The 16,230-nt window shown below is 39.4% G+C and overlaps 1 protein-coding gene across 4 annotated transcripts in view; it reads right to left on the bottom strand.

Moving 5' to 3' along the window:
• The window catches only part of macrod2 (mono-ADP ribosylhydrolase 2), a 636,986-nt gene that overhangs the window by 4,477 nt on the left and 616,279 nt on the right, over positions 1–16,230 (bottom strand). For all 4 annotated transcript variants that reach the window (XM_083540474.1, XM_083540475.1, XM_083540472.1 and 1 more), the window contains exons 18-19: positions 1,670–1,717; positions 1,091–1,165 (exon numbers count right to left, since the gene is read on the bottom strand). In XM_083540474.1, coding sequence (XP_083396600.1) covers positions 1,091–1,165; positions 1,670–1,717 — 123 coding nt within the window. The remainder of the gene's footprint in view (positions 1–1,090; positions 1,166–1,669; positions 1,718–16,230) is intronic.

Here is a 16,230-nt window from a genome sequence, read left to right as displayed (position 1 = left end):
TTACCCCATGTCCCTCCTCTGCACATGTCCAAACTCTCAATCTGGCTTCTCTCACTTTGTCCCCAAAAGGTCCTACATGCGCTGTCCCTCTAATAAACCTGTTTCTAATCCTGTCCATCGTCGTCACTCCCAACAAAAACCTCAACATCTTCAGCTCTGCTACCTCCAGCTCCACCTCCTGTCTTTTACTCAATGCCACTGTCTCTTAACCATACAACATCTCAGGTCTCACCACAGTCCTATAAACTTTCCCTTTCACTCTCACAGATACTCTTCTATCACAAATCCAGTTAAACTCACATATAGTAGTGATTTAATATTGATACTGCACAAATCAGTATTGAGACTTAACTACAGAATTAATCACTTTATGAGTAAAAAGCTTAAGGAGTTCAAAGCAATTCTGATCTTTCTTCGAATCTCATTTTATGCACGTTATCGGTTTGATGTATAGTTGATGTAACTGCACTTTGCTCAGCTGGAAGTTGTTTTTGGGCAGTTAATGCATAAAATATCTAATGCAAATGTATCCAATGTTTAAAAACATACATATGACTATATATTATAGCATTTAAGCAGTAATATTGTTTATTAATCTTTCCTGAAAATGATTTTTCCCTCCAAGGATGACAGAAGAGATTATAATTGGACACATCGCACAACACAGGATTTATTTATAGAAAAAAAAAAAATGAATAACTAAAGTGACTGGTTAAAAATGATCAGTTTATGATGCAAAACATCACAATTTCGAATAGAATGGATAAAACAGTGTGCATTTCACCCACACTCAAATTCTCCTAGTTTTAAATATCATAATAATAAGAGTAATAAAATGGGCTGGATTTACTGCTGTTTTCTAAACTGGAGAATAACCATCAATGACTGTTCAATTAAATTATATTTATTCTCTGTGTCTTCGCTTCATGATTTTATTTGAGAAGCCCATCTTCGTGGCTGTCTCGGAGGCACATATCTAGACTTGTATCGTTTCAGGAAGGTAAATGGAGTATCCAGGAAATGAACCTATGCAGCTGCAAAGCCCTGATTCGCAATGAAGCTACATAGTGTGCAGTCTGAGAGATTTTACCTTTGGATTGACTGCTGTCTGTTTGAGTTGCTTGGTTTGTTTCCGCAGGGCTTTTATCCTGATGTTTCACTTCACCTAAAGAAATATAGAGAGATAGAGGGGGAAAAAAACAAGAAGAAAGTTACTACCGCACTATTCGCCCTGAAGTTAAAAGTTAGAAAATAACTAGGTGGCCACTTATGCTGTCAATCAAGATTTTGCATTTAGAATAACACACACGAAGATGCCAGTGGCTGTGCCTGGAGCGGAAAAAACAACACAGAACTCTAGCCTTCACTTTTATTCTGACACACACCTATAACAATAGAACATCGCCCAACCTCTTACTTTCAACAACTTGCTGTACACTCTCTCAAGAATAAACAAAATTAATGTACATTTTCAGGCTCATATATTATTTTGGATTATTATTCCACAAACAGTCCAGAATACAAAAAGATCCTTCGGCACCCTTAAAAAACTCTGAGTGTTAAGATTTAACAAAACAAAAAAGGGTAATAAACGTTTTTGTGCTCGTAACGTTCATTCAGGCAGCCTCAGGTTCATATATTATAGAGTACACACACACTTTGTTCTTACCTTCAGACTTGGTAATATCTGTGGTTGTGTTCTCCTCAGTTTCTGCACCTGGAACACAAAAATACCAGATTTTAGGGTGTATTCATGAATTGGGTTAAGTTTGGTTTGAAAGAGGCAGATGTAGAGAACAGGGGGGGAAATGGAGACGGATGACCCGCTGTGGCGACCCCTAATGGGAGAAGCCGAAAGAAGATGATTCAGAACTGGGTTAAGTGTGTGCAGGTAGGATATTTGTGTATACCAAAGTGTGTATAAACCGCGTAACTCAATTAAAAGTACAAATATGCTACTTTTATTAAAGATCCTGTGAGCATAAGTCTTGATTTGAGGTATAATTTCACAAAAAGGTAAGTAACATGCTTAGCAATGAAATAATACTATGTAGGACACGATTGGCTTAGCTTTGCTAGCTCGTTTAATTCCAGCCCCGCTTCTATGTTGTATTTAGTTAATTTTTAGTCATTGTGAATTTCATATTCAGATCTGTAACTAGCTTTAGGTCCTTTAAAGTCATACACATTACACACTATCTGACTCACTGATTGACGTTTTCTTTTTCCATGAATACATTATTCTGCCAAATGTTTGCGGACACCTGGTCATATGTACGGTACAGGATGTTCTTTTTGAGAATCGAATTCCACATTCAGTGCTAATTTGCTCTTAATTCCCTCCACTCCTCTGGGAGGAAGTTTTTTTTTTTTTTTTTGGAGTGTGCTTGTGGACATTTGTGTTCATTTAGACACAAGGGTTTTGGTAAAGTCAGTTACTGATAAGAAGGCGAGAATGTGAGGAGGCCTGGGGTGCGGTCAGTGTTCACATTTATCCCTAAGATGTTCAGTAGGGTTGAAATCAAAGCTCTATAGCAGGCCACTTAAGATCTTCCTCTCTGAACCATGTAAAGCAGATCTTCATGAAGCTTGTGCACAGGGGCATTGCCATGCTGGAACAGGTTTTGTAAGGTTTCAGTAAATGTGACATTTTATTATACAGCATCCAAGACAATTGTGTGCCTCCAGCTTTGTGGTAACAGTTTGGAGAAGAACCACATATGGCAGGAATGGTCAGGTGTCCTAATTTTGTCAATATATTGTATGCATTAAATTATTCCCAAATATTCTGTTCTTTTAATTGCATAGCATTTTTCTTGCTTGCTCTGCTTCCTGTAAGTTATAGTTTCTATCCAGTCATATTTCAGCCATCACATTACACGTTTCAAAGGTCAAAATCTGCTTTGACGCCTTCAGATTCAGCGAGAGATGATGTATGTGGGAGGTTGAAGCTGTGGCTACAGTGAAAGGAGACTTGTTGAATTGTGTTCATTGGGTTTCTTGTTTAATTAATGACTTTCATTTTCGCTGCATGAGATTCCTGTCTTGTTATACTGCATTTTACAATAATATAGATGTTTTCGATAGCCATTGTTGATAATGATGGTATTAATAGGTGGATCGATTCAGGTAGGACACCACTAAAGGCGTGGTGTGAAATGCATGGCCTGTCACTGATGGGTAATATGTAATTCTTATCTGCTTTAATAGTGAAAGTCATAAGAAGTCCTTGTCTACATTCTATACCCTTTTTAGCGTTTTCTTAAATCCAGATATTTTCTGTCGACCAAATACACTTCTAACTTTTTTCAAAATCTATTTGAATTGCACTGAAAGTTCTGATTGCTCAGACACCCAAGACGCTTCTCTGCTAAATGAAAAATGCCATGAGTGATACTATATAAGCTAAATGTACTGCTATGACATCCTCTTTTTCCCATCCCTTTTTCGCTGCCGGTTTCATATCCTAATAAGCATTGCTGGAAAAAAAAAATCACAACGAAACAAGTCTGGGAAAAACACGACGAGCCCGGAATCTCAATCGATGCAGTAGCCTCACATGCTCTCGCTGCACCAGTGTGCCATCCGATAGAACAAATTGGCTGTCTCTCTAATTTGGCTTCTGCTCAGATGAAAACATGAGGCCTATCATTTGGCGAGACGGCATGTGAGGGTATACAAAGAAACATGAGCATGAAATTAGCATTAGGACCTTCAAGGATTTCAGCAATAACTCTGACTAATGAAGTAAAGATGATATTATGTAAACAAGAAAAGGAAAGTTTGTGGCCAAACTAATGCGATTTCAAAAGTGTAGCCCTGGAAGTCTTGAGGGTTCGGAATGATTCTGAATTGTTTTACGCTTCATCAGAGCCGCTTCCAAAAAAGCATCTGAAATGAACTTCAGGAAGCCCCAAGCATTCATATTTCTGATCAGTAGGAGGATCTTAACTGTCTGTCAAACAACAGGAGGTTAGTAAACAACGAGGCGTGATATGCGTATGCAATGTGTATTGCTGTTCGTTAAAAAAAAAAGAAGACAGCGAGAACGTCGGCATTTAAGCGGTGGAATGTTATCACTCCTCGTACTGCACCATGCTCCCTCAGATCCTCCAGGACTGCTCCACTGATCCCACCTCCTCTCAGGGTAAGAGGTGGGTATACATCAAAACTCTTTTCTGAGCTGCCACCGAGGTGGTGGAACGAACTTCCTCTAGATGTCCAAACAGCCGAGTCACTGAGTCTTCAAAGGAGACAGGAGAAGACCTGCCTCTTCCTGAACCACCTAAACTAGTGCTTATTTTCCCTCATTGTTTTATGTATTTATGTATTAGAAAGAAAAGTGTGCTATAATTCCTTCCAACAGAGTTGTAGGCTGGTGGTATCCAAAGTCTGCAACCTAGTGAACCAGTGTTGATGTATTCTTTGATAGAGACTTCAAAGCACTTTTGTACTTTGTAGATAAGAGCGTCTGCTAAATGCTATAAATGCAAATACAGGGCTGCATGGTTCAGATGTGCCTCTGAAAGCAAGATGCTACCTTTACCTCACACACACACACACACACACACACACACACACACACACACACACACACACACACACACACACACACACACACACACGTGTATAGAAAAGGAAATTACAAGGAGTGGAAACTGCATTTATTTTCCGATATACTCCCCTGCTAACTTTTATACACGTTATACACCAGCGTTGAGCTAACGCCTGTAGAGGTCCGGCTTGGAAACATTTGTCCGCGAGCCTGAACCATCCTAAGACAGCCTGCTTCACGTCGTCATCAAGAAACCACCACGACCAGGATCGTTAGTGACGGACCCATGGGCATCTTTAAATTGTTTACATCGTTCCTATACCTTACTGTGGCTCAGCGTCTCATCAACATGCTTTGCTTGAAGTCTTCTGTAGATATCGGCAGGTTTTACGCTTTCGTTCACAAGAAGCTTCATCACCACATGCTGCTCTATGCATGCACTAACACTGTTGTTTAAACCGGCCTGTAACATGTGCACCGCCTATCAGTAATAGGACACACTAACCACATGCCACATGTAGTACCGCCACGCTAGCATCCATTTTTTACCTGTAAACTATCCTAGTTTGACTTAAACACTCTTGACTCAATGAAAGAAAAGATTGTATGACTCCTTTGCTTTCATGCTTTAAACATAAATACGTGATTAAAAGTAAATGCTGATTAAGACCTGAACCAAAGTTTCCGTTAGGAGCGGTTTCACTGCACTGACAACAAAGATAAAAACAACCACAAACAACCTGCTGAGTCATTTTTTTTTCCTTCAACTGTCAGGTTACAGAGAACTAACAAGTAGTGTTTCGATAATATCAGTTCATTAAATTAGTTTCACGTTTTTTTGTCATTTGCCCAGGTACATTGCGGTATATGTGCACAATTCTTGTGCTTCAGTCACAAAAAAAGTTGACACAATATTTGTATAAAATAGAATACAAAATTGACTTTTTAACTAAAATCAATATACATTAAGAAAAGTAGTAAACGTAAATGAGTAATATTGAAATGAAGTGGTAATGCCTTGTATATGATTATACACATACAGTCCCAAAGCAAAAACATTATATATGGAAACATAATATAAGGGGTATGTTAGAGCTTATATTATGTATGATTGAGGAACTTACAACTAGGAGAACCTTGAGAGAAATCCGACTCTAAATGAAACCTCATCTGGCTGGCACCGAATGTCCATTCATTACAGGTACTATAGTCCTAAGCCATTGTAGGAGACTGTTGATATTAATTATAGTCCAAATCCATCCTCATAATTCATAATTAATAGACTTCGTTCCTATGGGGAAAGCCTGCCGTAACCTCTCTAGAAATGTAGAAAAGTAAAACTATTATCTAGAGAACCCTTTGATGAACCCATGCATAAAGAGTGGCTGTGTGGTTAACGCTGTGGAAATGATAATAAATAAATGAACAAACAGGGATCATATACAAAAACAGAATAACAATAAACCTTAATGTAGCGTGGAACTTGCCTTAATATACTCCGATTGAACAAAAGCCTCTTAGCTGGTTTCAGCCAACAGGGCACGAGTACTTAGCTTCAATCAGTTGGGCTTTCCCTTTACTTAATCTGCTCGCTTGTAATAAAAAGCGTTTTGCGATAATGAGAATTTGAAAGCTCGTTAAAACCTCCTTTATGTGGTCGGTACGTCTCGCAGTAATTTCAGACCCCGGTCTCACCACAGTGGGTGGGTAGCAGGGGTGCATTAGTCATATTCATACTCAGACAAGCAGAAAATTAGATCTGCCGTCTTCCATTTGTTCCCGGGATAGTGGGAGCTACAGGATGTATTGTTAGTCAGCACAAATTGACTGCATCGCACAAATAATGAGCTGACGTGTCACGAGAAAGTCAACACACTCTTATGGACTGGTTCACGAGGTCAAGCTCAACAGCGGCGTCACGACTGAGTGGATATGATTTCAGAGAGATTTATACGCGAACATTTAGAGGCGAGACAAAACTTCTCCTGGATGAGTCATACTTGTGCTTGCGGTTCAGAGGTGAACCAAGTTCCATTGTGCTGCCAGGCCTTTTGGTCATTAGCTGCTGGATGTGGTGAAGAACTGGTAGATGATATAACACTATATTGTATGGCAAGCTGGTTCGCTAATTACGTGACAATGCAGACAAACAGTTACTTGGATTTTTGCAGTCAAATGTAAGACTTTCTTAGACCTTTGTAAGACCATTAAGAATGAAATGTAAGACCTATATCACAACATCAAAAACACACACACACAAAAATGTTGTTAGCGACTGGCCTTAACAACGGCCTAAATAAAATTTTTTCAAGACAAGTATCGATAAAATTGCATTTCCCCCATAGCTGAAAAACAAAATCTGTTTTTCATCTGTGGTACAGTCAGAGGAGGGAAGTAATGAAGTACAAATACTTCGTTACTGTACTTAAGTAGATTTTTCTGGTATCAGTACTCTGCTATTTATTTATTTTTACTTTTACTCATTACATTTTCACACAAATATCTGTACTTTTTACTTCTTACATTTTCAAAACAGACTCGTTACTTTAGTTTTAATCCATTGATTTGGTGAAATATTATTTTTTTATTTTCACTGCACGCCGATTTCAGCCGAACAACCGATTTCCTGTTACTGCGCCAGTTCACCAGTTCAATCCACTGGTGTATAAAGTCCTGACTCTCACTCCCCACAGAAGGCAGTAAGAAGTTTGGGGTTAATATGGATGAGACAGAGGGAGTCAGTGATGTAAACATGACTGAGAACAGACACATTCCTGATCATCATCATCTTTTCTCTGCTTGTGTTCTATATGTGGATCTTTAGCCTGGACACATTCATTAGGTAACAACATTTTTAATTAGTTTTGTATTAATATATATATATTTGGCTGTCAAAATTAAAAAAAATTTAAACGGCACGAAATATTTTACTTTCTTTACTTAGATATAAAATAAATTAATTAACTCCAGATAAAAATATTTTTAATCAGTAAACTTTTGCTTTATTTCTGAGTCTCAAACCAAACCAAAATCCGCCATGATTCTCACAATTTACCCTCTGGGTGGCGTTTTGTGGGTTTTCCCCTGATAATGGCGACACAAACTTAAATTACTGTCTTTATTGATCGTACAGATAAAAACAATACATCATTTAAATCTGTAAAATGTCTATAATTATAATTATATATATATATATATATATATAAAAAAGCTTCCTGACTTGACTTGAAGAGGTGCATTTTCTCCGGTATCACCTCATTAACTGTCCGTGTGGAAACATAGCAAAGGCTCTAAATGATGTCCACACGTCTCTGCACTGATATAGACTTTATATTTAATCACTGTTCATATGCTTATATATATATCACATGCTGTAAATATGATACATGTTTAACACCTTCAAGCTGCCAGTTTTGGGCACCTGAGCAAGCACTTAACTCACTACTGCTCATTTAGTAAATTAGATCATTAAGAGTCCCTCGGGATAAACACGTCCAACAGGAAGTGGCTATATCTCGCTATCTTTGTCTCTCTATTTTCTCTGTCTAATTGTCTCTGTGTCTCTTTTAGTAAATGTCTCTGTCTCACTGTATATGTCTCTCTATTTGTTTCTCACTCTTTCTAAAGCTGTGTCTGTGTCTCTTTGTCGTTGTCTCCGTCTTTCCTGCTCATTTACATGTCTAACAAAGTTTTGAGTTTTAAAGTAATGCTATTAATGATCTATGATGAAAGACTTCCCTGGTTTGATTCTTACCTCTAGTTTCATATTGAACATTATAAGAAGTTTTTAAAAACAGAACAATGAAAAATCATTAAAATTGGTTGCTGGTAAATCATGGTATATCAGTGGTGCAGGTGTTGGAGATGTGGTTCTTGTACCTGAGTCACTTCTCATAGACTTCGAGTTACTGAGAGAATGTACAGGAAGGAGAAGTTTTGACCCTCAACCATCATGATCTAAGAGAAAACACTGGTCTCCTAACTATAGAAAAGCCAAGAGTCCAATAAGCAAAGCTGTGTTTGCCACCCCTGTGGTAGTGTAGTGGTTAGTAATGCAGCCTCTGCTATCTGACTCACCTGGTTCGATTCCTACCCCTTAGCTTTCCTTTAAATTGTTTAAAAAGTTTTTAAAAAGAACCAGAAAAGGTCCTAAAAATCAGGTTCTTGCAGGAGATCCTGTGGCTCAATTGATAGAGCTTTACCTCTGGGTTGAGAGGTTGCCGGTTCAAACCCCGGCCAGGGCTCAAAGTTAAGAGCGTGGAAGGTGTCAGGAATGGCTGCGTGGAAGGTTGGGTGTGGATGGTTTCGGAGGGCGTATCCTGAAGCAGGGGGGCAATATCCGGGCATCTGCCCCCCCGGTGTCTGAGAAGCTGAAAACAGGGGGTTATGAAGCAAAAACGTTCAAAAAAGTATCGACTTAGTTTTGCATATATAGGGAAAAATTCTGTCAAAAACCTATCACCCTCACTTTTTCTGAGGCTGTAAAGCAGCAGGTCTTCACAGCCTTTGTTTACAGTCAACTACCTCATTGCTTACCAGACACTACTTTCCACACAGCTTACCCAGTGTGGGGACAAGCCAGATTCGAACCAGCAACCTCTGAACTCAGAGGCAAGGCTTTTATCACAAAGCCATCAAGTCCCACAATACACTTTCTTTTTTTTGGGGGTTTATCTTTTGTTTCAGGCTTTAAAGCAAGAAATTCAGATCAGACAGAAACACAGAAAGCAGGATTCGAACCCTGAACCCCACCAACAACGAAATACCAGTCTTAAACCACTGAGCCATCAGGAAGGACCGGCTGCGACGATTGTTTAGAGCAGGTCTATCGTTTCTTTCAAACCATCAACACAAGACTATAATGCTAAAGACAGACATAGGAAGCAAACCCAGGATTCGAACCCTGATTCACACCATTAGCAAGGCACCAGCATTAACCCACTGAACCATCAGGAAGGACAAGCTGGGAAGCTTGTTTAGAGCAGGTCTATCTTTCTTTTTAACCCATCAAAACAAGAATAAGAAGATGTAGGAATCAGGAATTTAACCTACCTCATGACTAGCAGACAGAAAGCCAGGTTTGAACCCTGACCACCAACATTAGCAAAGTACCAGCCTTAACCCACCAGAAAAAACAGGATGGGAAGCTTGATTAGAGCAGGTCTATCATTCTTTTCAAACTATCAACACAAGAAAGCAGGATTCAAACCATGATCCCCACCACTAGCGAGATACCAACCTTAACCCACTGAACCATCAGGGAAGACAAGTCCGAAAGGTTGTTTAGAGCAGGTCTATCTACATTTAAACCATCAACACAAGAATATTGAGCTAAAGAAAGATTTAGGAAGCAGGAACATAACCTACATTGCAACTAGCAGGCAGAAAGCAGGATTCAAACCCTGATCCTCACCATCAGCGAGGCACCAGCCTTAACCCACTAAACCATGGAAGAGATCAGACTGAAATGCATGTTTAGATGAGGCACAAGCCTTAAACCACTGAGCGACCACTGCTGAAAAGCATGTGTGCTTTTTGGAGGATTCATACTTTGTAAGTAAGAAAGAAGGCATGTAGGACTGGCTACCCACTGAGCTACCACAGAAGGGCCTTTTTTTTGGTGGAGTTATCTTTCATTAAAGACCAGGAAATCAAGAAATTAATCCAACACAGAAAGGACAGAATTTAAATGTTTTCAGAGGGGACAAGGTCCAGAGGTTTTATTTACCAACACAGCAACCAGCTATCAAACTCTCAAACTCACCCTTGTGGGGAAACTGACATTAACCCACTAGGGTGTCATGTCTGTCTGTCTGTCTGTCTGTCTATCTATCTATCTATCTATCTATCTATCTACAGTGAGGAAAATATGTATTCGAACACCCTGCTATTTTGCAAGTTCTCCCACTTAGACATCATGGAGGGGTCTGAAATTGTCATCGTAGGTGCATGTCCACTGTGAGAGACATAATCTAAAAAAAAAAAAAAATCCAGAAATCACAATGTATGATTTTTTAACTATTTATTTGTATGATACAGCTGCAAATAAGTATTTGAACACCTGTCTATCAGCTAGAATTCTGACCCTTAAAGACCTTTTAGTCTGCCTTTAAAATGTCCACCGCCACTACAATTATTATCCTAAATTAGATGCACCTGTTTGAGGTCGTTAGCTGCATAAAGACACCTGTCCACCCCATACAATCAGTAAGAATCCAACTACTAACATGGCCAAGACCAAAGAGCTGTCCAAAGACACTAGAGACAAAATTGTACACCTCCACAAGGCTGGAAAGGGCTACAGGAAAATTGCCAAGCAGCTTGGTGAAAGAAGGTCCACTGTTGGAGCAATCATTAGAAAATGGAAGAAGCTAAACATGACTGTCAATCTCCCTCGGACTAGGGCTCCATGCAAGATCTCACCTCGCGGGGTCTCAATGATCCTAAGGAAGGTGGGAAATCAGCCCAGAACTACACGGGAGGAGCTGGTCAATGACCTGAAAAGAGCTGGGACCACCGTTTCAAGGTTACTGTTGGTAATACACTAAGACGTCATGGTTTGAAATCATGCATGGCACGGAAGGTTCCCCTGCTTAAACCAGCACATGTCCAGGCACGTCTTAAGTTTGCCAATGACCATTTGGATGATCCAGAGGAGTCATGGGAGAAAGTCATGTGGTCAGATGAGACCAAAATAGAACTTTTGGGTCATAAGGAGTTTTGACCCTCTACCATCATGATCTAAGAGAAAACACTGGTCTCCTAATTATAGAAAAGCCAAGAGTCTAATAAGCAAAGGCTTGTTTGCCCCCCCTGTGGTAGTGTAGTGGTTAGTAATGCAGCCTCTGCTATCTGACTCACCTGGTTCGATTCCTACCCTTTAGCTTTCCTTTAAATTGTTCAAAAGGTTTTTAAAAAACAAAACAAAAAAGGTCCTAAAAATCAGGTTCTTGTAGGAGATCCTGTGGCTCAATTGGAAGAGCTTTACCTCTGGGTTGAGAGGTTGCCGGTTCAAACCCCGGCCAGGGCTCAAAGTTAAGAGTGTGGAAGGTTCCGGTGGCCGTAGTAAGGAAGGTGTCAGAAATGGCTGCGTGGAAGGTTGGACGTGGATGGTTTCGGAGAGCGTATCCTGAAGCAGGGGGGCAATATCCGGGCATCTGCCCCCCCGGTGTCTGAGAAGCTGAAAACAGGGGGTTATGAAGCAAAAACTTTCAAAAAATTATCGACTTAGTTTTGCATATATAGGGAAAAATTCTGTCAAAAACCTATCACCCTCACTTTTTCTGAGGCTGTGAAGCAGCAGGTCTTCACAGCCTTTGTTTACAGTCAACTACCTCATTGCTCACCAGTCACTACTTTCCACACAGCTTACCCAGTGTGGGGACAAGCCAGATTCGAACCAGCAACCTCTGAAGTCAGAGGCAAGGCTTTTGTCACAAAGCCATCAGGTCCCACAACACTCCTTCTTTTTTTTGGGGGTTTATCCTTCGTTTCATGCTTCAAAACAAGAAATTCAGACCAGCCAGAAACCAGGATTCGAACCCTGAACCCCACCAACAGCGAAATACCAGTCTTAACCCACTGAACCATCGGGAAGGACCTGCTGCAATGATTGTTTAGAGCAGGTCTATCTTTTCTTTCAAACCACCAACACAAGAATATAACGCTAAAGACAGACATAGGAAGCAAACCCATAACGTGACTAGCAGGGACAAAGCAGGATTCGAACCCTGATTCACACCATTAGCAAGGTACCAGCATTAACCCACTGAACCATCAGGAAGGACAAGCTGGTAAGCTTGTTTAGAGCAGGTCTATCTTTCTTTTTAACCCATCAAAACAAGAATAAGAAGATGTAGGAATCAGGAATTTAACCTACCTCATGACTAGCAGACAGAAATCCAGGTTTGAACCCTGGCCACCAACATTAGCAAAGTACAAGCCTTAACCCACTAAGCCATCAGAAAAAAACAGAATGGGAAGCTTGATTAGAGCAGGTCTATCATTCTTTTCAAACCATCAACACAAGAAAGCAGGATTCAAACCATGATCCCCACCACTAGCGAAATACCAACCTTAACCCACTGAACCATCAGGGAAGACAGGCTAGTAAGCTTATTTAGAGCAGGTCTATCTTTCTTTTTAAACTATTAAAAACAAAAATATATCTCTAAAGAAAGATGTAGGAAGTGAATCCTGATCGTGACTGGCAGACAGAAAGCAGGATTCGAACCCCGAACCCCACTAAAAGCAAGAAACCTGATTTAACCCACTGAACCATCAGGGAAGACAAGCCAGGAAGGTTGTTTAGAGCAGGTCTATCTTTCTTTTCAACCTATTAAAAACAAAAATATATCGCTAAAGAAAGATGTAGGACGTGAATCCTGATCGTGACTGGCAGACAGAAAGCAGGATTCGAACCCCGAACCCTGAACCCCACCAAAAGCAAAAACCTGATTTAACCCACTGAACCATCAGGGAAACCAAGCCAGGAAGGTTGTTTAGAGCAGGTCTATCTACCTTTAAACCATCAACACAAGAATATAAAGCTAAAGAAAGATTTAGGAAGCAGGAACATAACCTACATCGCACCTAGCAGGATTCAAACCCTGATCCTTACCATCAGCGAGGCACCAGCTTTAATCCAATGAACCATGGAAGAGATCAGACTGGGACGCATGTTTAGATGAGGCACAAGCCTTAAACCACTGAGCGACCGCTGCTGAAAAGCATGTGTGCTTTTTGGAGGGTTCATACTTTGTTTCATGCCAGCGCAGTAAGAAAGAAGGCATGTAGGACTGGCTTTGAAACCTTATCACCAGCGTGGACTATATTAAGGACCATGTTCAGGCACAAGCCTTAACCCACTGAGCTACCACAGAAGTGCTTTTTTTTTTTTTTTTTTTTTTTTTTTTTTTTTTTTTTTTTTTTTTTTGGTGGGGTTATCTTTCATTAAAAACCAGGAAATCAAGAAATTTATCCAACACAGAATTGAAATGTTTTCAGAGGGGACAGGTCCAGAAGTTTTATTTACCAACACAGCAACCACCAGCTCGACCAGGAATCAAACTCTCAAACTCATCCTTGTGGGGATACTGACATTAACCCACTAGGCTATAACTCACTCACTCACTCACTCACATACATACATACATACATACATACATACATACATACATACATACATACATACATACATACATACATACATACATACATACATACATACATACATACAAAAATACATCTATCCATCCATCCATCCATCCATCCATCTATTCATCTATCCATCTATCTATCTATGATGTGAGGTCCAGTTAACAGCTAAAACAGGAAGCAGTAATAACTACTTTTTACTTAAGTACATGTCTGAGCCAAGACTTCTTTACTTTCACTTAAGTAAAAAAGTTTAATCAGTACTTTAACTTTTACCCGAGTATTTTAAAACATGAGTATCTGTACTTCTACTTAAGTAAAGGATGTGTGTACTTTTGCCACCTCTGGGTACAATCAAGAGAATTGTGGCAATAACAGATCTGATTGGCTTTTGCATGTTGGTCACATTTGTAGTCGTAATACAGAGAATTTACAAAAGAAAGAACTACAACGCCGCAGAAATTAACAAGCGAAAAAATGTGTTGCGGAATGCTGCATTTCATTGAGGATTAGAGGTATTGTTAGATGGACATGAAAATTAAGACCTGTTTAAAATAATTTAAGACAAAGAACAGGAAATCTAAGACTTTTTTAAGCCAAAAAAAGAATTTTTTAACAACTTTTTAAGACCCCACGAAAACCTTTCACGAAAGTTATTGGTCAACATTAGATGTTTGTCTTTGCACATTCAAGTCTGTTCACACATTAACAGTCAACTTCACTATGAATGAGTTAGCAGGAAGCATTTGAGATACAAACAGGCCTGTTCATGAACTTTATAGTGTGAAAAACAGAAGTTGCTCGAGCTCCATTTTCAAGCAGTATTAATAGTATAGCTACGAACAGAGGTGTAAATAAAGTACCTGGTTATACTTGAGTAAAAATATTGATACCAAACCTTACTCCATTACTCCAAGTTAATAGCCAACAATATGACTTGAGTTGATTTGAAAATTACTTGAGTACTCAACATAAGCTCAAAGTCGCACTAGTTCTCAAAGAAAAAGACAAATCGCATCTAGCACAATGGCGTTCAATACCCTGCAGATAGCGATATCACCTCTTGTGGAGAATAAATACGCCACAGCAGATAAAGCGTGCAAAATGTAATTGGTAACGGTCATCGGCAATTAAAATACAGTGGAGTAAAAAGTACATATATTGTAGTTAATTGTAGTTGAGGAGAGTGTAAAAGTTGCTCTAGTCAGTAAAACTAGAAAGTAGCTAAAAAATGTCTTAAGCACGGTAACAAATGTTTCACATCACTGCCTGGCATATTAATGACTTAAAGTACAGCCTTTTGTGACACACCCAGACTTCATCATTTCAGCAGTGTTCAATAAGAACAAGCCGATGATAAACATGATTTACACATGTGACAAATCATTATGCATGAAACAGCCTGAGAAAGCTAATTGAATACTAAAGACTCACCGGAATTAATTGCCATCCTAAAGACGAATCAATATTTGAGCCAATAATAAACTGTGTGTTCTGGGTTCTCACACATGTTAGTGACAGCAAGCTCCATAAAGTATTAAGGTGGAATCTTTAAGCCTTATTAGAACTATTATGCAGTGTTGTTCAGTTTTTGCCCTAATAGATATGCATTTTGTGCCTTTTTTTTGTTTTAATCTAAAAAAGTGTGAAATACAAGGCAGCGTTAAATAGATTTATTTAGCACATGCAGGTATTAAATGTGGAGAAATCCGTTCTCATTTACTGCATTTCATCAGACGTTCTTATCCAGAGCGACTTACATTTATCTTAATCATATATCTGAACAGCAATGGGGTTAAGGGCCTTGCTCAGGGGCCCAAGAGTGGCAACTGGTGTTCCTGGGATTTAAACTCACGACCATTGGATCCAAGCCCAATGCCTTAACCACTAAGCTAGCACTTCATTTTTGGGGCACACACTCACTTCGTTTCAGCGGATATACACTAGAAGTGTAATATTTGCACATGACAAATAATTAAGTATCACTTGAACTCTTCTCAAATAAGACCCACCCAGTTTTCTGTGCCGAGTTGTATCCCATGCGACACAAATTAGCACACACAGAATTAGCTTCTAGAACAACGCCTCGCATCATCCTTATTATGTAATAAAGCAACTTCCTGATTCTGTAGTATCCTGCTAATAATTAGACGGCTTGAGAATAAAGCACACCTGAAGCTACTCATTAAATGCAGCTGCAAGCACTTTTTACGTCATCAAAAGAGAGCACGCCACCCACACACACTCTCAAACATAAACCACCAAAATCATCGAGTTAAGAGTGCACTAAAACGTTGCCAATGACTTACATTAGCTCCAGAGTCATCACGTTTTTCCAGCCATCATCATCACTTCACTTTGTGATATTATCTAATATGAGATTCAAAACAGAATGAACCAAGGACAGTGTTTTTTTGGCACAAAAGGATTAATATCCTGGCAGTTTTTTTATCATGCTTAATATTGTGATAATGTTTTTATTGTTTGAAACAGCAGCATATGTATAAATTGACTTGGGT

Source organism: Silurus aristotelis (genome assembly GCF_946808225.1).
Source record: "Silurus aristotelis genome assembly, chromosome: 4".
In the NCBI taxonomy this organism is placed as follows: domain Eukaryota; kingdom Metazoa; phylum Chordata; class Actinopteri; order Siluriformes; family Siluridae; genus Silurus; species Silurus aristotelis.
This window is presented reverse-complemented; position numbering and strand designations above follow the sequence as displayed.